This window comes from Aquarana catesbeiana, linkage group LG02 (assembly GCF_042186555.1).
Source record: "Aquarana catesbeiana isolate 2022-GZ linkage group LG02, ASM4218655v1, whole genome shotgun sequence".
NCBI classification, from domain to species: domain Eukaryota; kingdom Metazoa; phylum Chordata; class Amphibia; order Anura; family Ranidae; genus Aquarana; species Aquarana catesbeiana.
The window spans coordinates 672519741-672543015 of NC_133325.1; the positions used below are offsets into that span (position 1 = coordinate 672519741).

The following is a 23275-nucleotide window of genomic DNA, read 5'->3' on the forward strand; positions in this document are numbered from 1 at the left end:
AAAAAAAAGCCACATTAAAAAAAAAAAAAAAAATGAAATTTTATTTTGGGTAAATTGATGCACTTTTAAAAATCCAAGCAAATAAAATACTTAAGGCACTCTATTAGAAAATGCAACCACTCACACAGGACAATTGAACAGAATCAGGGTAAGTATATATTTTTATGCCATCATAACTGACTTTGTCTAGTTGTTACTTTCTGTTTTTATTCCTTTCAATATATAATGATCAGTTATTATAAGAGAAAACACACGCATAGGGGGTGATTTACTAAAACTGTTCACACAGAACCAATCAGGTTTTAGGTATTAGCCCTCGTTCACACTGAACGCAGGTTTGAAATCGTGCAAGTTCACACACTATTCCAAACCGGCATTTCAATGCGACTTTGGGGGCAATTTGAGAGAAATCTGTGCGTGTTCATGCACAGATAACTATTGAAATAGCTCCAGAAATCGCCAAAAGTAGTGCAGGAACCAATTTTGGGAATCGGTGAGGCACCGCAAAGTTTCTGTTGCACCAATTCGGTGCCGTTGCCAGAAAGAAGATCCGATTTGACATATCAAATTGGCCCAATGTGAACCTGGGCTTATTGTCAAAGCTTAAATGAACAAGCTGAAGTTAGAAGCTGATTGGCTACCATGCACACCTGCACCAGATTCTGTGTGCATCAGTTTTAGTAAATCTCACCCATGGTGTGTGTTTCCTTGATATCCCGTTATATTTTTCCTAGAGAAAAATATACACAAACAAGATATTATTTCAACTGTATATAATTATCAACTGTAACACAATGCTGTTTGTACAAATGAAAATGGATGATGAAATGTACATATAGATTACTAACAAGACAGCTATGCAGAAAAAGCAAACTAAAAATATCGTCACTCACTACAACTCTGCTAATGCACAAGACTATGTAATAACAGTGGAGACAGCGGTAATTGACAGTAATCTAAAGCAACCAATCACAGGTCAGCTAGCAACAGTAAAGCAAAAATGGTTATCAAAAACGTATTTGTGGTTGCTGTTGATTACAGCAAAATACCTTTTCTCTTTGGTGAATAATAAACTCCACTCTCTTAACACTCTCATAATTCTCACTCATGTTTTAACTCCTTCCTGGAATCCCTTTAAATTGTTTGGAACGTCCAAGGGCTGGGAAGGATCAGCGATCATATGACTAAGGTTACAATTCATATGATCGGAAGCTGGTCCTGCCAGCTTTCAATCTTTAGCCCGGACCAAGAGCTGTCTTCAACAGTTCATCCTTTGTGCTGGGAGCGCACAGTGAGCGTGCTCTCAGCACAAAAACATCAGCTGCCCAACAACGCATATATGAAATGTGTGGGCATCAACACACACCCTTTTGCTACCACACATATGTGTTGGGCAGTCGTAAAGTGGTTTTGTGGCTTTATTAATAAATAAGGTAATCAATTTGGACTTAATTTATTTAAAGCCTAACAATGAACTTCTCGCATTTGCTTCCTTTAGGTCTGCTAAATATACCATTGAAAGTGTTTTGTGTATATCTGGGCAATAAGTGCAAACAATTCCTGCCGACTTTTCCAGAAATCTTGTTAGCAGATAACTTCCTGTGCTCGCTACCTGTGCACAAGGAGAGGGCTGTGTTCTTTGTAATTAATCAGCAATGAAGTAGGCAGGGCTGACACCACATGCTTAGGAGATTAGAGCTGTGTTGTCATGTCAGAGGAAGGTAGGAGCACACTATATTTCTGGCATATTAAGCTTGGTTCACACTACGAACGGCATGTGAATCACACAGGAACCGCACCGCCCTCCTGTTCAATTCACATGTGATTCAGTGCAGTGCAATTTGAGCCCATTCATTTTAAATGGGCTAAAATCGCACTGCATCGCACCAAAGTCATGAGTGCAGCAATTTTTTTTAGCCACACTGCAACCGCATTGCATGGTTGTTTTTTACCATGCAATCTGCGTTTGGGGTGTCGTTAAGATTGCATGGACACCCACAGCAGATCGCAAGGGCAGTGTGATTTAAATGTGGTGCGGGAAGCGTGCACAGATCATAAGGTTTCCCAAAACACATTTGTGTGAACCTGGGCTAACAGTTCTTTTTTTTTTTTTTTTTTTTTTTGTACTTTTGCAGTGTGTTTAAGGAGATAAAACACAGGGAAATGTGCATGCACTCCAGAGATATACAAGATATGTGTTTGCTTTTCAGTTTGTTTGCTTGACATGTGGCACACCACTTTGCCTCTCGTGTAGCAGTGTTTTGAACCACCATTTAGAAGGCTATCCCATGGCTTGTCTTTCAAAGCAAGCAATGTCTTTGACAACCAAGCATGCTTTATGGATCCATCTCGAGACCAAAAGGTGTAGAGAAGGCCCCTGAAGAACACGGAAGACGCTGGGCGCAAGTATGCAGGGGGTGGTTTTACCAATTACTAAGAAATATGTTAACCGGAGAATAGCCTCATTAAATATTTGAAATGTTAGAATTATTTTGGGTATGAAATGCAAAAAATTGTGTAAACATAATACCTGCCTTACCATGGGTGGCAATTAAACCAGCATGTACCCCCTGACTTCAAAGCATATTGGTTAAAAAAAAAAAAAAAAAGAAACAAACTAAAATGTACTTAAATACTTACTGTGGATGACACCACTAAACACAGTAACTCATAACAACCAATAGGATTCCAGCGGTCAGATCCGTAAACATATCCGCATACGTTCTGACTGGTTGCTATAGGTTAATGTATGTTGCATTACTAAACAAAAAAAAAAACAACACAATTATGTCTAAAAACAGACATTTCTTAACATGGCTCTGAGCTTAGGCTGGTTTAATGCACGTTCAGCTGCCCCCTAAAGTGCATCAACATTCGTACCTAATTTCAGTAGGCCACCTGCACCGCATTTGTGTCCCTACTTGGTGCAGATTAGGTGTGGTTTCCAGTAGGGCTGCAACGATTAATCGATATTATCGATAATAATCGATAATGAAAATCGTTGTCAACGATTTTCATTATCGATTAGTTGATCCGCTTGTTCCGCACCTTCCGTCCGTTTAAACCTCCCCTGTCCGACTGTGTACAAGGCGCCGCTGTGTGACGCCGCACGTCCGCGCCGCTCGTCTTACTGTTTACTAGGCGCCGCTGTATGACGCCGCACGTCCGCGCCGTTCGTCTTACTGTTTAGTAGGCGCCGCCGTATGACGAGGCACGTCCGCGCCTCCCCCTTTTGACGTCAGCTCCTCACTGAACTTCTCAGCCCCGCCCGCTGCTGCCTCGAGGGAACAGAGAGGCGAGAAGCAGCTGTGAGGGGAGCTGAGCTGGCGAGCTGCACAGTGCACACTTAAACGAAGGTAGCACTAGCCAACAGTTAAAGTAAAATACACAGTACATTTATTATGATAAATGTTTATGACAAGTACCCCATCCTAGTATTACTGGGGGGGGGGGGGCCTTTATAGGTGTTCTGGGGGTGTGGATAGAATAGTAGTGCCCCAAATTGTTTCCTGGGATTGGGGGAAATAGTGCCCTATTGGTGTTCCTGGAAGGGGGAGAAGAGTGCCCCATTGGTGTTCCTGGGAGGGGGAGGGGAATAGTGCCCCATCATTGGTGTTCCCATGAGGAATAGTGCCCCATCATTGGTGTTCCCGGAGGAATAGTGCCCCCTCATTGGTGTTCCCGGAGGAATAGTGCCCCATCATTGGTGTTCCCGGAGGAATAGTGCCCCATCATTGGTGTTCCTGGGAGGAATAGTGCCCCATTATTGGTGTTCCTGGGAGGAATAGTGTCCCATTATTGGTGTTCCTGGGAGGAATAGTGTCCCACCATTAGTGTTCCTGGAGGAATAGTGCCCCATCATTGGTGTTCCCGGAGGAATAGTGCCCCATCATTGGTGTTCCCGGAGGAATAGTGCCCCATCATTGGTGTTCCCGGAGGAATAGTGCCCCATCATTGGTGTTCCTGGGAGGAATAGTGCCCCATTATTGGTGTTCCTGGGAGGAATAGTGTCCCATTATTGGTGTTCCTGGGAGGAATAGTGTCCCACCATTAGTGTTCCTGGAGGAATAGTGCCCCATCATTGGTGTTCCTGGGAGGAATAGTGCCCATTTATTGGTGTTCCCGGGAGAAATAGTGCCCCATCATTGGTGTTCCTGGGAGGAATAGTACCCCATCATTAGTGTTCCCGTGAGGACTAGCACCCCATCATTGCTGTTCCCTGGAGGAATAATGCCCCATCATTGCTGTTCCTGGGAGTTATAATGCCCCATCATTGCTGTTCCCGGGAAGAATAATGCCCCATCATTGGTGTTCCTGGGAGGAATAGCAGTGCATATAAATAATGAAGAATCATTTATTTATATAAAACTGTACAATACATAATATTAATTGCACTTTGTCTCTGCACTTTTTTTTTTAGCTGCAAAAAAAAAACGCATTATAAAAATGGCAGAGGGTGCTGCTGACACAATGACCTCAGAAAAAGGTGTGCGACCCAAATCTTCAAAGGCATGGGAGCATTTTAATTTAAATGCTGCAAAGAAGGTGGTCACCTGCAAACTTTGCAAAACGGAACTTGCATGGCACGGAAGCACAACAACAATGAACGAGCACATGAAACGGAAACACGTGTGCTTCACAGAGGATGGCGAAACATCAGGACGGTGAGTTAAAACCCAAATGATATATAGAGTTACACAGAAATAGTTTTTCCTGCATACTAATTCATATTATCTTTTTCATTGCAGAAAGAAACAGCGCACCATGACAGAGTTTGTGCAGCAAAATCGTCCGTGCACTCCCCAACAATCGGCAATTATTACAGATTCTGTCGTGAAAATGCTAGTCACTGACATGCGGCCACTATCCATGGTTGAAGACCGAGGATTTAGAAGCATGATCAGTGTACTGAACCCTGGATATACTTTACCATCAAGAACCCATTTTACCAAACTAGTGGAGAGAAAGTACCAGGAGGCATTTCAGAATGTGAAGGATGCCATCAGCGCTAATGAAAGCAGAATCGCCATTACTGCAGACATATGGACAAGTATAGCGACCGAGGCTTTCCTTGGCATTACATGCCACTACATAGCGGAGGATTGGAAGATGATTTCTATCTGCCTCACTACCATGCCTCTGGAAGACAGACATACAGCAGCAAATATTGCAGAATGGTTGGAGGAAGTCACTGAAAAATTTGAAATTCCGGCTCAGAAAATAATTGCCATTGTGCATGACAATGGTGCAAATATTGTGGCTGCTGCGAAAATCCTGATGGACACGCATGGCTGGGCCAGTATCCGCTGCACTGGACACACCTTGCAGCTGGTGATCAGTGCTGCATTAAAGAATTCCGGAATTGAGAGAGCCGTTAGTGCTGCAAGAGGACTAGTTGAACATTTTAAAAAAAGTGAGCTAGCCAGCAGCAAATTGAAGGAGAAACAAAAACAAATGGGTACATCTGACCACAAGCTTCTTCAAGATGTAAGCACAAGATGGAATAGCACTTACTATATGGTTGAACGACTCATTGAACAAAGGTGGCCGGTAACTGCAACTCTGTCTGACCCATCAGTTACACAAAGGGGCAAACATTATCTGGACTTAAAACCAGACCAGTGGAGTATTCTTGAAGAACTTTCCACTGCTCTTAAGCCCTTTGAATGCTGCACTGTATTCATGAGTGGCCAAGAATATGTTACCCTATCATCCGTGCCTGCACTGGTAAAGGGGCTGTTGCGGTCCAATGAAGGTGCTTCATTTGAAACATCTCCGCTAAAGAGCTTCCAAGCCACTGCAACAGACCAACTTCAAAGCAGATGGAAGGGGATCCTTGAAGACGTCCCAAACACCGTAATCCTTTCCTCTGCCCTGGACCCACGATTTAGAAGACAAAAATTTTTATCACCAGAACAGATCATAAATGTGCAGGCAAAAGTACAGACGGAGGCGCTTGCTTTAAAAAGGGAGATGGTGGTGCAGCAGCAAATGACCATCACGTCATCTGTAACTAGAGATGCTGCTGAGCCTTCAACATCTACAGCATCTCATTCTCTACTTGGCATACTCCTTGAGTCTGGGGGCAGCAGTGAAGAGGAAGAGGGGCAACTTGAGGAGGATATTCACACACAAGTCCGAAATGAAGTGCAGGCTTATTTTGCTGAGAAGCCACTTCCAAAGGAGGGAAACCCTTTGAATTGGTGGAAGGGTAACCAAGATAAATATCCTACTTTGGCAAAACTTGCGAAATCCTTCTTGTGCATCCCAGGCACCTCCACTCCATCAGAGCGCCTCTTTTCTGCTGCAGGCAACATCGTTTGTAAAAAGAGAGCCAGCCTTAGCCCCGAGCATGTTAACATGTTAACTTTTTTACATTCAAACGCAAAGTTTCTTGAACAGTTATAGTTCACCTCTTTTCAGAATATTTGTTGTTTTTGTACTACTGCAAAGTCGTGTAACGTTAAACGTTTGTTATTCTGCAGTTTGAGTGTAACACTCAGTTTTTTCATCATTACTTTTAAATAAACAAAAAAAATGGCACATTACGTTTTTTTTATGATTTTATCCGATTAATCGATTAATCGAAAAAATAATCGGCCGATTAATCGATTATGAAAATAATCGTTAGTTGCAGCCCTAGTTTCCAGTATATGCCTCTTGGAGTTGGATGACTGGTACAGTATGTAAATTGAAATGTACATGTGTTATAATTTCTCCAGATTACATACAAAATGTAGGTAGTAACTTTGGAAGACACATGTTAAAATGCATTAAATGAATAAAATGCCCATTTACCATGTATCCACACAAGTATGAATGTACCCTATAGATAGAGGTCAGCAGCTCCTGAAATGAAGGCTACATTCACCCATCTGTATGAGAGCGGGTTGCTGCTACATGTTCATACTTATGCTCATACTTTTTTTGATGCACTGTTCCAAAATGCAGAGATGTGAATGTACCTTACAACAGGGTCTGCAATATATTTCTTCACAGGAATAGGCTTGAGTGTTTTAAAATGTACCAACTGGTTATGACAAGTGTTTGAAATTTACAGGAATAAGAATAATCAAGTCTGCTTTTTAGAAATGATCTGGGGTCCCATTAGATGAAAGAAGTGGGAATGATGCAAGTTTCTGAAAAATATTCCAATACAAATCCCCAGTCCATTAGCAGTAACTGTTATTTCTGAAGGATGAATTGGTCAATAAATTCGTTCTGCTCGGCTTCTACTTTACAAAGAGCTTCATATTCTATCTGATACCTATAGAGGAAAAACAATACAGTATTTAAAGTGGAGAAAAAAAATCCTTACATATTCAGTTTACAGTATTTTTTTACCCGACATAGCTCCTTTTCCTTTTTTTTTTTTTTCTATAGACACCTCATAGAACCCCCAACAATTATCTCCAGACAGAAGCAGGTGAAATCCTTAAAGGCTAACTCTCTTACACTTACCTTGCCAATGCTCCTCCAGTGCTACTTCCTATGCTGCAGCCAGGAGAGCGATCTGGTGCTTGCGTGTATTGGGGGAGCATTTGATCTCCTCCCCTGTGACAGTACTTAGGCTTGGCAGTCAATCACTAAGCTAAAGCACTGTTCTATGACCAAGGGAGCAACATCACTGCTTCCCCTGATTGCTGACTTCAGTGCCAGCTGTGAAGAAAGAGGGAGCGCAGACAAGGTGATTATAGGGGTGGTTCGGAGGCCCCTTTGCAGAGGCAATGTCATTGTGCCCAGGATGGCCAAGGTAATAGTGTCTCTTTAAGCTAGGCTTTTTACTCCCTATATGAATAGTGTTAAAACTAGGGCTACTAAGCCTTGAAAAATGATTATGTGGTAAATCGCAAAGAAAAAAATAATATAAAATTAGAAGGAAATCTGATCTGTAGTACAAAAAAAACCCAAAAAACTACATGCAACAAAACAAAGTTAACATCAGTAAAGAACTATTAAAGATATTGATATCTGTTATCTTAAATGGCAAAAGAAAGGACTCTAGAAATATGAGGAAGAGAAATCCGGCACAGCAAAATACTTTTTTGATGGAACAGCCATTTCCAGGTCAGGTTTATACCAATCAATTAGTGCCGCTGGCAATAGCTGACAGCACTGATCACTGTATTCTGACGGCAGGGAAGGTTCCCCGCTGTCAGAAAACAATAGCACAGCAGGAAGGATTCCCCCATCCACGTCGATTGTGCAGATGAGGGAATTGGATCATTTTTTTTATTCAACCTGCTGGCTAAAAATTAAAAAAAAAAAAAAAAAAAAAAAAGGATATAAAATATATGGGCTGCCTAACTGGGATTAAATATCACCAAATACTCATAGTTACATAGTAGGTGAGGTTGAAAAAAGACACAAGTCCATCAAGTCCAACCTATGTGTGTGATTATATGTCAGTATTACATTGTATACCCCTGTATGTTGCGGTCATTCAGGTGCTTATCTAATAGTTTCTTGAAGCTATCAATGCTCCCCGCTGAGACCACCCCCCGTGGATGGGAATTCCACATCCTTGCCGCTCTTACAGTAAAGAACCCTCTACATAGTTTAAGGTTAAACCTCTTTTCTTCTAATTGTAATGAGTGGACACGAGTCTTATTAAACTCTCTTCTGCGAAAAAGTTTACTACTCTTCACCTATGACTGCCACAAGTTCCCCACAGCCTTATATAGCAAGGGAATGTCCAATTAAATTAATAATCTTCCAGTTATTTTCATTTCCTAAATGTCTTAGTGTGCTTGCTTAGTTTATACACCACAAGCACCATCATTTCTCTTTTATTTAAATCACCAAACAGCGCTTAAAAAGTTTTCAGATACAGAAATAATACTAAGTCAGCATTTACTCCCAGGTTATCTCACTCTTCCACCTTCTGCCCTTTTGAGCTTTACTTTGGATCAGTACTGTGTTTGTTACACATCAAAGCTATGGGGGCTGATCAGGAAAGTATAGCAGTAGTGGAGGTGCACAGTAAAGGGCCCAATCTTTTTTTTTTTTTTTTTTTTCAGTGTGTGAACCTTGCTCACAAATTACAGGTGCTGGCGAGTCGCACTAGAACACTTAGATGGCCCTTACCAATAGTAAGTTTAAACATTATAACCCAAGTTTAATAACCTGTAACAAGACTTATGCCAGTTAGAAACTAATGTTCACATTATATACACTGCATTTTTCTGCACAGAACACATAAAGTGCCTTGAAAATGTATTCATACCCCCTGAAATTTTCCACATTTTGTCATGTTACAACCAAAAATGTAAATGTATTTTAGCATGATTTTTAGTGGGACTGCGACTTTGCGGCGGACAAATCTGACACTAAGTGACACTTTTTGGGGACCAGTGACACCAATACAGTGATCAGTGCTAAAAAAAAAAAAAAAAAAATAATGCACTGACACTGTATAAATGACACTGGCAGAGAAGGGGTGAACACCAGGGGCGATCAAGGGGTTGCCCTGGGAGTGATTCCTAACTGTGTGGGGGACGAATGCACTTCAGGAAAAGAGAGATCCATGTTTCAGCACAAGATCTCTCTTTTACACTCTGTCCAATCACAGCGGGAGGGGCGCTCCTGCGGCGCCGCCCCCTGGCTCTCTTGCACAAAATCACCTACCAGTACGTGATTTTGCACAACTGGGCCGCCCTGCCGCAGTATATATGCAGTGGGTGGTCCGGAACTGGCTAGATGTGCAAAGCTGGTAGAGAAATACCCAAAAAGGCTTGCAGCTGTAATTGCAGTGAAAGGAGGTTCTACAAAGTATTGACACTTTTCACATATTTATTTGTAAAAATTTTGAAAAACATTTATCTTTTTCCTTCAACTTCACATCTACAGTATCTCACAAAAGTGAGTACACCCCTCACATTTTTGTAAATATTTTATTATATCTTTTCATGTGACAACACTGAAGAAATGACACTTTGCTACAATGTAAATTAGTGAGTGTACAGCTTGTATAAGAGTGTAAATTTGCTGTCCCCTCAAAATAACTCAACACACAGCCATTAATGTCTAAACCGCTGGCAACTAAAGTGAGTACACCCCTAAGTGAAAATGTCCAAATTGGGCCCAAAGTGTCAATATTTTGTGTGGTCACCATTATTTTCCAGCACTGCCTTAACCCTCCTGGGCATGGAGTTCACCAGAGCTTCACAGGTTGCCACTGGAGTCCTCTTCCACTCCTCCATGACGACATCACAGAGCTGGTGGATGTTAGAGACCTTGCGCTCCTCCACCTTCCGTTTGAGGATGTCCCACAGATGCTCAATAGGGTTTAGGTCTGGAGACATGCTGGGCCAGTCCATCACCTTTACCCTCAGTTTCTGTAGCAAGGGAGTGGTCGTCTTCGAGGTGTGTTTGGGTTCGTTATGTTGGAATACTGCGATGCGCCCCAGTCTCCGAAGGGAGGGGATAATGCTCTGCTTCAGTATGTCACAGTACATGTTGGGATTCATGGTTCCCTCAATGAACTGTAGCTCCCCAGTGCCGGCAGCACTTATGCAGCCCCAGACCATGACACTCCCACCACCATGCTTGACTGTTGTCTTTGTACTCCTCACCTGGTTGCCAACAAACACGCTTGACACCATCTGAACCAATAAGTTTATCTTGGTCTCATCAGACCACAGGACATGGTTCCACTAATCCATGTCCTTAGTCTGCTTGTCTTCAGCAAACTGTTTGCGGGCTTTCTTGTGCATCATCTTTAGAAGAGGCTTCCTTCTGGGACAACAGCCATGCAGCCCAATTTGATGCAGTGTGCGGCGTATGGTCTGAGCACTGATAAGCTGACCCCCCACCCCTTCAACCTTTGCAGCAATGCTGGCAGCACTCATACATCTATTTCCCAAGGACTACCTCTGGATATGATGCTGAGCATGTGCACTCAACTTCTTTGGTCGACCATTGCGAGGCCTGTTCTGAGTGGAATCTGTCCTGTTAAACTGCTGTATGGTTTTGGCCACCTTGCTGCAGCTCAGTTTCAGGGTCTTGGCAATCTTCTTATAGCCTAGGCCATCTTTACGTAAAACAACAATTCTTTTTTTAAGATCCTCAGAGAGTTCTTTGCCATGAGGTGCCATGTTGAACTTCCAGTGACCAGTATGAGAGGGTGAGAGCAATAACACCAAAATTAACACATTCACACCTGAGACCCTGTAACACTAACGAGTCACATGACAACGGGGAGGGAAAATGGCTAATTGGGCCCAATTTGGACATTTTCACTTAGGGGTGTACTCACTTTTGTTGCCAGCGGTTTAGACATTAATGTCTGTGTGTTGAGTTATTTTGAGTGGACAGCAAATTTACACTGTTATACAAGCTGTACACTCACTACTTTACATTGTAGCAAAGTGTCATTTCTTCAGTGTTGTCACATGAAAAGATATAATAAAATATTTACAAAAATGTGGGGGTGTACTCACTTTTGTGAGATACTGTATGTGCCACTTTGTGTTGGTTTATCACATAAAATCCCAATAAGATACATTTACGTTTTTGGTTGTAACATGACAAAATGAGGAAAACTTCAAGGGGTATGAATACTTTTTGAAGGCGCTGTATTTCACTGCTAAGATTTGCTGAATTTTAACACAGCTCATCGAATGGCACCACAGGTCAACCCACAGTGGTGCATTGCACCACACTGCTGTGTGCAAACTTAAAGTTGAACTAAACGCTCTTATTATTTTCAGGCCTCTGATCTGCACACCTGGTGTTGGACATGTGATCCATTATGACACCAGCCATTTGATGGTTTGAATGAGACCACAAGCAAATGTGTCAGTTGGCATTCCGGGAATGTAACTTTTTTTTTTTAATCTGTAAAAATTGATGGGTTTAGTTCTGCTTTAAATAGAGTGTACAAATGCACATTCTTAATAAAAGTTTAAAAAATGTAATCCCGGTGCTGCTAAACCACACTAGAACGCTCATAAGGCTCTTAATAATAGTAATGTTCAAGTGGTTGTAAATCTCAGACATGAGAAAAAAAAAAAATGAACAAATGACAACCTTTTAATACTGCGTTCTAGCCTGAATCTAAGACCCTTTTCACACTGGGATACTTTTCAGGTGTTTTAGCACTACAAATAGCACCTGTAAAGCGCCTAAAAAGCACCTCAAGTACAGACAGCCTTTGCGGCTGTCGGCTTGTAGTTCTCAATGAACTACCAGGGCGCTGTTGAGCGCTCGATTCGTTCTTGGAGTCTCTGTCTTTGTGAAACTGCCTGTCCGTACGATGTACGGGCAGACAGCTTACACTGATGGTCTGGAGCAATGTTTCTCAACTCCAGTCCTCAAGGCGCCCCAACAGGTCATGTTTTCAGGATTTCCCTCAGATGAAATGGCTGTGGTAATTACTAAGGCAGTTAAACTGATCAAATCACCTGTGCAAAATAATGGTAAGTGCCGGTTCACACAGGGGCGGCACGACTTGCAGGTCGCCTCAGCGAGGCGACCTGCAAACGACTTCTGAGGCGACTTGCAAAACGACTTCTGTATAGAAGTCTATGCAAGTCGCCCCAAGTCGCCCCCAAAGTAGTACAGGAACCTTTTTCTAAGTCGGAGCGACTTGCGTCGCTCCTATTAGAACGGTTCCGTAGCACAGAACGGGAGGCGACTTGTCAGGCGACTAGGTCGCCTGACAAGTCGCCCCTATGTGAACCGAGCCTAAGCCTAAAAACATGACCAGTTGGGGCGCCTTGAGGACTGGAGTTGAGAAACACTGGTCTGGAGGAGTCCTGCATGGCACCTGTGATCTGCTGATTGCGGGAGCAATGCTTTTCAGGTTCCTATGGAAAAAAAAAAAAAAAATAGTAAATGCACATTTTTTTTTTACCTTGCAAAAAAAAATGTGCATTCATTTATTTTATTTTTTTTTTTTCAAGCGTTAGTAAACCTGCGGTCTTTTTTTTTTCCCTACACCTGTAAGGGAAAAGGCATAATGAGGCATAATGAGCTAGTATGCACCGCATACTAGCTCATTATGAGATACTTACCTTAGAACGAGGCGCCGACATCTCACCCGGTCCACGCCGAGGGAGCTGATATTTCCCCTCTGCGCGCCTTCCGGGTATCGCTGTGAGTGGCCGGAGCCGTGATGTCGTCACTCCCACGCATGCGGGAGACTTTTTTTCCTGGCAAAGTCCGGCGGCTGCCGGGCTTTCAGCCGAGAATCCCCTGTGCGCATGCGCCGCTGCAGTCAGTGGCTAATTGCGAGAGATTTTTTTTACCTACAGGTAAGCCTTATTATAGGCTTACCTGTAGGTAAAAGTTTAAAAAAAAGGTATACAACCGCTTTAAGTGAACTTATCTTTTAACTGACAAATATCACTTGTGGAAGACTTTGCCGCTACCCAGAAACATACGATTTGCTGTTATAACTAGAAGAAACACAATAACTGGTTAAATATACTGATCACCAACCACCCTTATTATGGTGTTTACCTGGCACTTACAATACATCAAGACAACAAAACTGGTGATAAAATAGCTCTGATATCTCACCTTTCTAGTTGCATCTTCTTTTCTGCTATTAACGCGTGCAGTTGCTGTTGCTGTGCTTCTCGTTGTTTAGAGATGGATTTCAACAGATTGCGAGCACCAATAGCCTAAAGAAACAAAAAGAGATGATTTTATTGTGTGTCAAAACACATATATACTGCAAAAGGTATTATATCTGCTGGGTGACCTGACTTATATTTAATGCAGGATCTATGGTCAAAAAGGAAAATCATATTAATTTTCCTATTGAATTCCAATTATTTGTAGCCTACTGCTATTAGTCTGAATGCCTTTTGAAAAAGTCTTACATTTACACATTGAATTGTTTGCTGCCCCTGGAACCTCAGCTGTCACTTTGTCAGTTTTACCTCCGAAGGTTTGCAAATATATAACTGGCGTGGCAATCATTCTTATTTAATAATGTGCAGCAACAGCCCTGAAGAAGGAAGATCTCTTTTCTCCTGAAACGCGTTGGCTTGATATACTTGTCATTTTTTTCCCTCAACAAAACGCCTCTTAATGTACCATTGATCCTGCATTCTATCGGGCGTGCCGTCTTTGCTATTATTCACAGTCTACACTGAATTCTGTGACACATTTTCACTATGCCCTGTGAGTAGGCACTGCTGTGTGACACATTTCACAGAATCTGCCTTCTGTTTAAACTACAGAGGTGCTGAGAGGACGAGTTTCAGTCAGAAGAAAAAGTACAGGAATTATTGCTTGCAGGCAGCAAGGTACCATGGGATATGTAGTCCTTAGAAATGGAACGTAAACAGCAGAGAAGAAGCTGCAAAGCATGCAGGAAATCCAGGAAGTTGTGGAAAGAGATGGTCTGCAGACAGGAAGAACTCACAACATAAAAGGAGATTTTTTATGTAAGCTTATATTGGATTGTCAAATATAATTATTGTTCGTATTGTAATTACAACACTGATGTTTGTGCTCTACCTTGGATATTAAAGTGATATTAGGCCACTTTTTGTACTATTTTCGCTAGATTTTAGCACTATCTTTAGCCCAAAAGCGCCTGAAAAACACCCCAGTGTGAAAAGGGGTCTTAGGCCTCGTTTACACAGACAGAAAAGGGGTGGGAAAAACAGACAGTTACTCTGACTTTTTAGTGCCCCCTGACTGCTGTCACATGGCAGCCAGAGGGGTTCATACACATGCCATGATTGTGAGGCTCTGCACCCACAGCAAATTTAACTTGGTATGTTGGGTTTGACAGGCAGCACTGCGTGTCACACTCGCTCACTGAATACAATGGGTCTGCGACAAAACTGTGAACCAAATGCTTGGCTTGTAGTTGTGGCACAGTAGTTAAATGCAAAAAATAGCATTTCTGTTGAAACAAAGAAAAAAAAAAAAAAAAAAAAACAGACATTCAGGAGGCATCAGTATCACGTTTTGAATACCACTGCTCTACCACTCTCTGAAAAGTGATCAACTGCAGATTGATTTTCAGAGGAGAGGTAGAGACTGTGGCCTGTCCTTACTTAGTACACCCCTTCTTCATGTTTTATACATTGCCTTTCAAACAGGTTTGTCTAGGTTCCCTCATCTTTGCCTCCCCCCCCCCCCCCCTTCTTGTTTTAGGGTTGCTCCTTTCTCTTGCCAGCCTTTCATGTGCAGTTACGGAAACAGGACTAAATGCCAAAGTGAGGACACTGTGCAGACACACACACAGACAGCCTTAGAAGAAAACCAACAGAAGACACACCTCTACTTGTCCTCCTCAGCACAAGCAGCACCCTCACACCGGCATGCTAGCACAATGACTGATGGGATACTGTGATTGGGTGACTTGAGATTAGGTTTAGAGAGATTGCTCCCCTCCCATATATTAATTTAAAGTGGTTGTAAACCCTTCCATACACCCAGTGAAGCGACTGGCCTCAGATGATATACAGAAATGAAACAAATCCTCCTACATAAGTTGTACTTGTTTATCTACAGCCGTCTTTCCCCTTCATCCATTCAAACTGCAGAATCTACACAGGATCTCTCAGCTCTGAAAAGCAGGGGGCAAAGAGCTGAAGGTACATCAGTGAGGAGAGCTCTGAGAGCTGATTGGAGGGAAAGACACCCCCCCCTTCACACCACACATAGGAACAGAACTGTTGAGAGTTGAGGCTGCCAATCAGCTGGATCTCTCTGCCCTGTCACCTTTTTTTCTCTTGGCGTTAGGAAAACTTGTCAGAAGACATTTATGATCTAAGCAGAGGAACAAGGCAGCAGACAGAAATTACACCTAGTGCATTTAATCAAGACAAGTACACACTGTAGGGGGATATGCTTTGTTCATATTTCATGTCTGAGGTTTATAACCACCTTCAGAAGCAAAGAGGAATAGTGAGGATGCAGCTATAAGCAGTATTAATGCGAGTCAGTCCCGGAAAATTGCCCAGCCATTCAGAACGTGCAGCGCGACTGCTGGTGCCGCAGAGAGGAGAAGGAGAGAACCGAGCCTTCGGGCAGCCACATCGCTGGACCGTGGGACAGGTGAGTGTCAGTTTATTAAAAGTCAGCAGCTACACTTTTTGTAGCTGCTGACTTTTAATAAACACAGAAATGGGTGGAACTTTAAAGCGGAGCTCCATCGGAGGAAAAAATAATTAAAACAAAATTAAAAGTCAGCAGCTACAAATACTGTAGCTGCTGACTTTTAAAGTAAGGACACTTACCTGTCCAGGGATCCCACAATGTCGGCACCCCAAGCTGATTCATCCATTGGCTTTGGGTGCAGGCATTGGCATTGCAAGTAAAGGAAGCTGGCAGTGAAGCCTTCACACCCAGTTTCCTACTGCGTATGCGCAAGTCGTGCTGTGCTTTATGAATGGTCCGTCCATCTTCTGGGACACAGACAGGTGGGGGAGGGGCCTGATATGTCGTAGATCATAGTGCAGCAATCTTACCCGGAAGTGGGAGCAGGTACCTGTCAAAATCAGGTACCCGCTCCCCCCCAAAGAGTGACATTTGTGGCAGGGGTGGAGGGCACGAACAAGCGGAACTACCCCTTTTGGGTGGAGCTCCGCTTTAAAGCAAACGATAAAAAATACAAATTTTTTTTAATCTTTTGCTTTTAAGGGTAGAGGAGAGATTTGGGGTCTTTCAGACCCCAGATCGTTCCAAAAAGAGGACATGTCATGCTGTATGGTTATTGCAAGGGATATTTACATTCCTTGCAATAGCAATAAAAGTGATCAAAAACATTTATGGGACAGTGTAAAAATGAAAAAAATATAATAAATAAAAAAGAAAGTTTTTAAAGCGCCCCTGTGCACGCGCGCGGTAGTGAACACATACCTGGTCACGCCCACATATATAAACAGTGTTTGCACCACACATGAGGTATTGCTGTGAACGTCTGTGCGAGAGCAATAATTCTAGTGCCAGACATCTTCTAACGCTAAACTAGTAACCTGTAGAAATTTTACAGCGTCGCCTATGGAGATTTTTAAATATCATAGTTTGGTGCCATTCCACGAGCGCGCACTTTTAAAAGCATGACATGTTAGGTATCCTTTTACTCTGCGTAACATTATCTTTCATATTATACAAAAAAATTGGGGTATACAGTGGGGACGGAAAGTATTCAGACCCCCTTAAAATTTTTCACTCTTTGTTATATTGCATCCATTTGCTAAAATCATATCACATGGTCCTAAGTATTCAGACCCTTTGCCGTGACACTCATATTTAACTCAGGTGCTGTCCATTTCTTCTGATCATCCTTGAGATGGTTCTACATCTTCATTTGAGTCCAGCTGTGTTTGATTATACTGATTGGACTTGATTAGGAAAGCCACACACCTGTCTATATAAGACCTTATAGCTCACAGTGCATGTCAGAGCAAATAAGAATCATGAGGTCAAAGGAACTGCCTGAAGAGCTCAGAGACAGAATTGTGGCAAGGCACAGATCTGGCCAAGGTTACAAAAAAAATTCTGCTGCACTTAAGGTTCCTAAGAGCACAGTGGCCGCCATAATCCTTAAATGGAAGACGTTTGGGACGACCAGAACCCTTCCTAGAGCTGGCTGTCCGGCCAAACCGAGCTATCGGGGGAGAAGAGCCTTGGTGAGAGGTAAAGAAGAACCCAAAGATCACTGTGGCTGAGCTCCAGAGATGCAGTCGGGAGATGGGAGAAAGTCTTAGAAAGTCAACCATCACTGCAGCCCTCCACCAGTCGGGGCTTTATGTTAGAGTGGCCCGACGGAAGCCTCTCCTCAGTGCAAGAAACATGAAAGCCTGCATGGAGTTTGCTAAAAAAAAAAACACACCTGAAGGACTCCAAGATGGTGAGAAATAAGATTCTTTGGTCTGATGAGACCAAGATAGAACTTTTTGGCCTTAATTCTAAGCGGTATGTGTGGAGAAAACCAGGCACTGCTCATCACCTGTCCAATACAGTCCCAACAGTGAAGCATGGTGGTGGCAGCATCATGCTGTGGGGGTGTTTTTCAGCTGCAGGGGCAGGAAGACTGGTTTCAATCGAAGGAAAGATGAATGCAGCCAAGTACAGGGATATCCTGGACAAAAACCTTCACCAGAGTGCTCAGGACCTCAGACTGAGGCGAAGGTTTACCTTCCAACAAGACAATGACCCTAAGCACACAGCTAAAATAATGAAGGAGTGGCTTCACAACAACTCCATGACTGTTCTTGAATGGCCCAGGCAGAGCCCTGACTTAAACCCAATTGAGCATCTCTGGAGAGACCTAAAAATGTCTGTCCACCAACGTTTACCATCCAACCTGACAGAACTGAGAGGATCTGCAAGGAGGAATGGCAGAGGATTCCCAAATCCAGGTGTGAAAAACTTGTTGCATCTTTCCCAAAAAGACTCATGGCTGTATTAGATCAAAAGGGTGCTTCTACTAAATACTGAGCAAAGGGTCTGAATACTTAGGGCCATGTGATATTTCAGTTTTTCTTTTTTAATAAATGTGCAAAAATGTCAACAATCCTGTGTATATATATATATATATATATATATATATATATATATATAAATATATAAATCTAGACAGTTACCTAGGACCCCCAAACATTTACACATTATATATATATATATATATATATATATATATATATATATATATATATATATTTTTTTTTTTTTTTAAATTTATTATGTTTGGGGGTTCTAAGTAACTGTCTAGCAAAGAAATACTGATTTTAACTTGTAAGCAACAAATATCAGAAAAAGGCGCGGTCAGCAAGTGGATAACAATGTCATATTCATAGGCTTTTTATCTCTTCCTTTCCTCTGTAATTTTTCATAGAGACATTGATTTTGCGCTATACAATTTTGCTTTTAGAGCCTATTCTAATATAGATTTTAGGACACTGACTGTGCTTTCTTGGGTAGGAAAAAAAAAAAAAAAAGGAAAAAAGGAAAATGAACACTACACTTTTATTTTATAGTGCTAAATAAAACAAGCAACGTAGGGAAAAATGCTAAAAATATTGACCCACCCCCCCCACAAAAAAAAAAAAAAAAAGTAAAGCCCAAAAATGTAAAGCCCCTGGTTTCCTATCACTACACATGTGGATATATCTGCACTAGCTTATAAACCTTGAATACACAGGACGTACTATTAACGTAATCTTAGCACAAGACTGAAATCAGAGGAATGACGTGTTCTCATATGTTTCCAGCCAGAAACTGCTGACACTGCGCATACCGGCTCCAATGTCATTCAGAATGGTCAATGTGTTACAGTGTTTCATGGGGACAGGAAAGGGGTTTAAATAGCTCAGTTATATTCCTAATAATACATTTTAGCAGATTTTTTTCTATTTTATTTAACCACTTCCCTACCATGCCAATTCTGACATTTCTCTCCTACATGTAAAAATCATAATTTTTTTGCTAGAAAATTACATAGAACCCCCAAACATTATATATGTTTTTTTAGCAAAGACCCTAGAGAATACAATGGCGGTTGTTGCAACTTTTTAGCTCACACAGTATTTGCGCAGGAATTTTTCAAACGCGTTTTTTTTGGGAAAAAAACAGTTTTGTGTTTAAAAAAAAAAAACAAAACAGTAAAGTTAGCCCAATGTTTGACTTCAGGTGTTTTGGATTGAAGATAGATTTTTTTTTTTACATTAGATTGGCAGTGTCTGGTGAAACTGGTTGTGACCACAAAGTGTTCACTCTTACGCCACATTCACACCTGAGTGAGTGTTTTGTATCTCGAAACTCCAAAACGCTCAAGGAGAAAAAACCATGCTTCTGGTAACCTTAATGGCTGTGCACACGTCATACAGCAGACACACACATACATAATAATGATCTGTGATGAGACTAAAAATATGCAACAAAGTCTATTTTTTTACATAAATAAGGAGTTCATCCTACTACAATTATTGGGTCCACGTCACAATATTTAGACACCACACCTTCATCTTCTCGTTTTCGGTTTCTTTAGCCAGCTGATCCACCATATCGATTAATCCGCCCACTATTTTCTGAAAATCGCCGATTTCTGAAAGCACAACAAAAATATATTTTAGAACTCTTTACTAACCATACTAGGATAGATTCAGAACATCGCATCCTTTAATGTGCCTTGTGTTAGGCAGCCCATTCATTTTGAAATGACTGCCACAATACAGAGATGGTTACCATCATGAATTGCACATGTGTTGAGGTGCCCTGGAAAAGTGTGTACTTAAAATAAATGCCATCCCAACACAGCGGATTGTGTTACAGTAACACACATAGAAAACGTATGTCACTACATCACACACATTACATGTAGTAGTAATCATTTTCTTTTACCGATTTAAAATTGATAGCTTAAATCTCTCCTAATTATTTGCGTGACATCCATATTTACAAGGACACTGTTTGCAAATTAAAGCTGAACTCCAGGAATCCATCCTTCGTAAAATCTGCTGCCATACTATGAGTTGGGACAATGAGGTGCATGCCACCTGCTGGACTTCTCTCTTAAATTGATATCGAACAGTTTTACAGAGCACTGGGAGCACAGCTATTGCTACACTCTCAGGGCTCAGACAGGAGAGACACAGGGGAAGGGGAGACCAGGGGGATTGCCAAGAGAAAGGGAGGGAGCAGTTTACAAGGGCAGTGGGAAGGTGCGATAAGGTGAATTCTGCTCTTTACAGAGTTCCATAGGCAGAATCTGCACCCAGTGGGGGAAAGTATCTCTGTAGACGAGTGTAATGCTTTTTTTTTGCAAGATACCAAACACATTTGCCTTTGTTATAGGGCTACCAATGAAGCCCTGCATGGCTTACTTTTAAGCTTTAGGCTGGGTTCACATATATGCATACAGAACACTGCATGTGAGTCGGATAGGAATCACACCCCATGTGATTTGACCACATTTGCGGTGTGATTCCTATCCGAATCACATGCAGTGTTCTGTACGCATATATGTGAACCCAGCCTGTCTGTGCATTGCAATTTGTGCCATATATTTGCACGGCACAAAAAAAGCACCAAATCTGCACCAAAAAAAAAAAAAAAAAAAAAAAAAGGGTGCAGGACCCTTTTTTCCCGCACTGGAATTGGAACACATGAGTGTTCACACCTATGAGATCCAATTCTGTTAATCACCGGGGTTTTGGCAAACAGTTTTTGAAGTCAGTAACTTAACACTGAGACCCCCTGCGAATCACATTAAACGCCGTGCGATTTCAATGCAGTATGGGAAACGCACATTATTCGTTGCAGGGCAGGAACATACATGCGACTTCATCGCGGCCAGAGCTCGGGTGGCACTGCGGCCGGATTTTTGTTAACGTCGCTTGTCATTTTTATCCTCATTGTAAGTGGATTTTAACTTTTTAAAAAAGGTCATCATTCTGGTACACACTATGAGGTCTCTCCCTGCTTGTATCTACACACATGTGCCTAGAAAGTGGCTCTCAATCTGAGTTGTTTGATCACATTCCCAACAGCGAGAGCATTACAACCACTCATGAGCATTGGGGCTTCCTTGTGGAGACAGGCTCCTTTGATCTCTGTAACCGAGATCCATATTATGTGGTAAGAGGCGGTCTTTTTTAAAAGGAGCATGTTTGGATTACTGGAGCACAATTTTATAGTGGACGTTTTTTGAGCACTAAGCACTTTATTTTGGTATCTTATGGACTTTGTTCCATATACAGTATCACACAAAAGCGAGTACACCCTTCACATTTTTGTAAATATTTTATTATATCGTTTCATGTGACAACACTGAAGAAATTGCACTTTGCTACAATGTAAAGTAGTGATTGTACAGATTGTATAACAGTGTAAATTTGCTGTCTCCTCAAAATATCTCAACACACAACCATTAGGCCAGGTTAACACCTATGTGAATTGGATGTGGGTTTTCTCCACATCCAATTCGCATAGCAGGAGAATGTGACTGGCTCCCTATGGAGCCAGTTCACATATCTCTGTTGCGGTTGCGGAGCGCACTGCACAGAAACACTGTGCATCTTTTTCTCCATTTCGGGGCCGAATTCAGGAATGGATTCAGCCCTGATTCGTCCCTGAAACGGGAAACAGGGACGCACGGCGCTCCTGTGCGATCCGCAGCCATTTCCAGTGTGAACCCAGCCTAAATGTCTAAACCGCTGGCAACAAAAGTTAGTACACCCCTAAGTGAAAATGTCCACATTGGGCCAAAAGTGTCTATTTTGTGTGGCCACCATTATTTTCCAGCACTGCCTTAACCCTCTTGGGCATGGAGTTCACCAGAGCTTCACAGGTTGCCACTGGAGTTCTCTTCCACTCCTCCATAACGACATCACAGAGCTGGTGGATGTTAGAGACCTTGTGCTTCTTCACCTTACGTTTGAGGATGCCCCACAGATGCTCAATGGGGTTTAGGTCTGGAGACATGCTTGGCCAGTCCATCACCTTTACCTTCAGCTTCTTTAGTACGGTAGTGGTTGTCCTGGAGGTGTGTTTGGGGTCATTAAGTTGGAATCTGTGCATCATCTTTAGAAGAGGCTTCCTTCTGTGACGACAGTCTTGCAGACCAATTTGATGCAGTATGCGGCGTATGGTCTGAGCACTGACAGGCTGACCCCCCACCCCTCCAACCTCTGCAGCAATGCTGGCAGCACTCATACGTCTATTTCCCCTAAGACAACCTCTGGATATGATGCTGAGCACGTGCACTCAACTTCTTTGGTCGACCATGGAGAGGCCTCTTCCGAGTGGAACCTGTTCTGTTAAACCGCTGTATGGTCTTGGCCACTGTGCTGCAGCTCAGTTTCAAGGTCTTGGCAATCATCTTATAGCCTAGGCCATCTTTATGTAGAGCAACAATTCTTTTTTTTCAGATCCTCAGAGAGTTCTTTGCCATGAGGTGCCATGTTGAACTTCCAGTGACCAGTATGAGAGAGTGAGAGCGATACCACCAAATTTAACACACCTGCTCCCCATTCACACTTGAGACCTTGTATCACTAACGAGTTACATGACACCGAGGAGGGAAAATGGATAATTGGGCCCAATTTGGACATTTTCACTTAGGGGTGTGCTCACTTTTGCTGCCAGCGGTTTAGACATTAATGGCCGTGTTGAGTTATTTTAAAGGGCCAGAAAATTAACACTGTTATACAAGCTGTACACTCACTACTTTACATTGTAGCAAAATGTAATTTCTTCAGTGTTGTCACATGAAAAGGTATAATAAAATATTTACAAGAATGTGAGGGGTGTACTCACTTTTGTGAGATACTGTATATCACCAAAAGTAACACATGGACTT

The 23275-nt window shown here is 42.2% G+C and overlaps 2 protein-coding genes across 4 annotated transcripts in view; one reads left to right on the forward strand and one right to left on the reverse strand.

Annotated features, from left to right (window-relative positions):
* The first annotated feature begins 4485 nt into the window (after window positions 1-4485).
* LOC141128995 (E3 SUMO-protein ligase ZBED1-like) lies at window positions 4486-6498 on the forward strand. Its single transcript, XM_073616686.1, has 2 exons — window positions 4486-4664; window positions 4749-6498. Exons 1-2 carry the CDS (start codon window positions 4603-4605, stop codon window positions 6406-6408), a joined length of 1722 nt encoding a protein of 573 aa, XP_073472787.1. The 5' UTR covers window positions 4486-4602; the 3' UTR covers window positions 6409-6498.
* A 150-nt stretch (window positions 6499-6648) lies between these two features.
* Window positions 6649-23275, reverse strand: part of IFT20 (intraflagellar transport 20) — a 35266-nt gene continuing 18639 nt past the window's right edge. For all 3 annotated transcript variants that reach the window (XM_073616689.1, XM_073616690.1, XM_073616688.1), the window contains 3 exons: window positions 19935-20020; window positions 13525-13628; window positions 6649-7267 (listed from right to left, as the gene is read on the reverse strand). In XM_073616689.1, the coding sequence (XP_073472790.1) occupies window positions 7186-7267; window positions 13525-13628; window positions 19935-20020 (272 nt within the window). In that variant the 3' untranslated portion in view covers window positions 6649-7185. The remainder of the gene's footprint in view (window positions 7268-13524; window positions 13629-19934; window positions 20021-23275) is intronic.

Excerpts from the sequence above, each read along its gene's own strand:
- LOC141128995 (XM_073616686.1), top strand. The coding sequence starts at position 4,603 with ATGAACGAGCACATGAAACGGAAACACGTGTGCTTCACAGAGGATGGC. Across the intron at positions 4,665-4,748 it reads GATGGCGAAACATCAGGACG|AAAGAAACAGCGCACCATGA; the intron begins GTGAGTTAAAAC and ends TTTTCATTGCAG.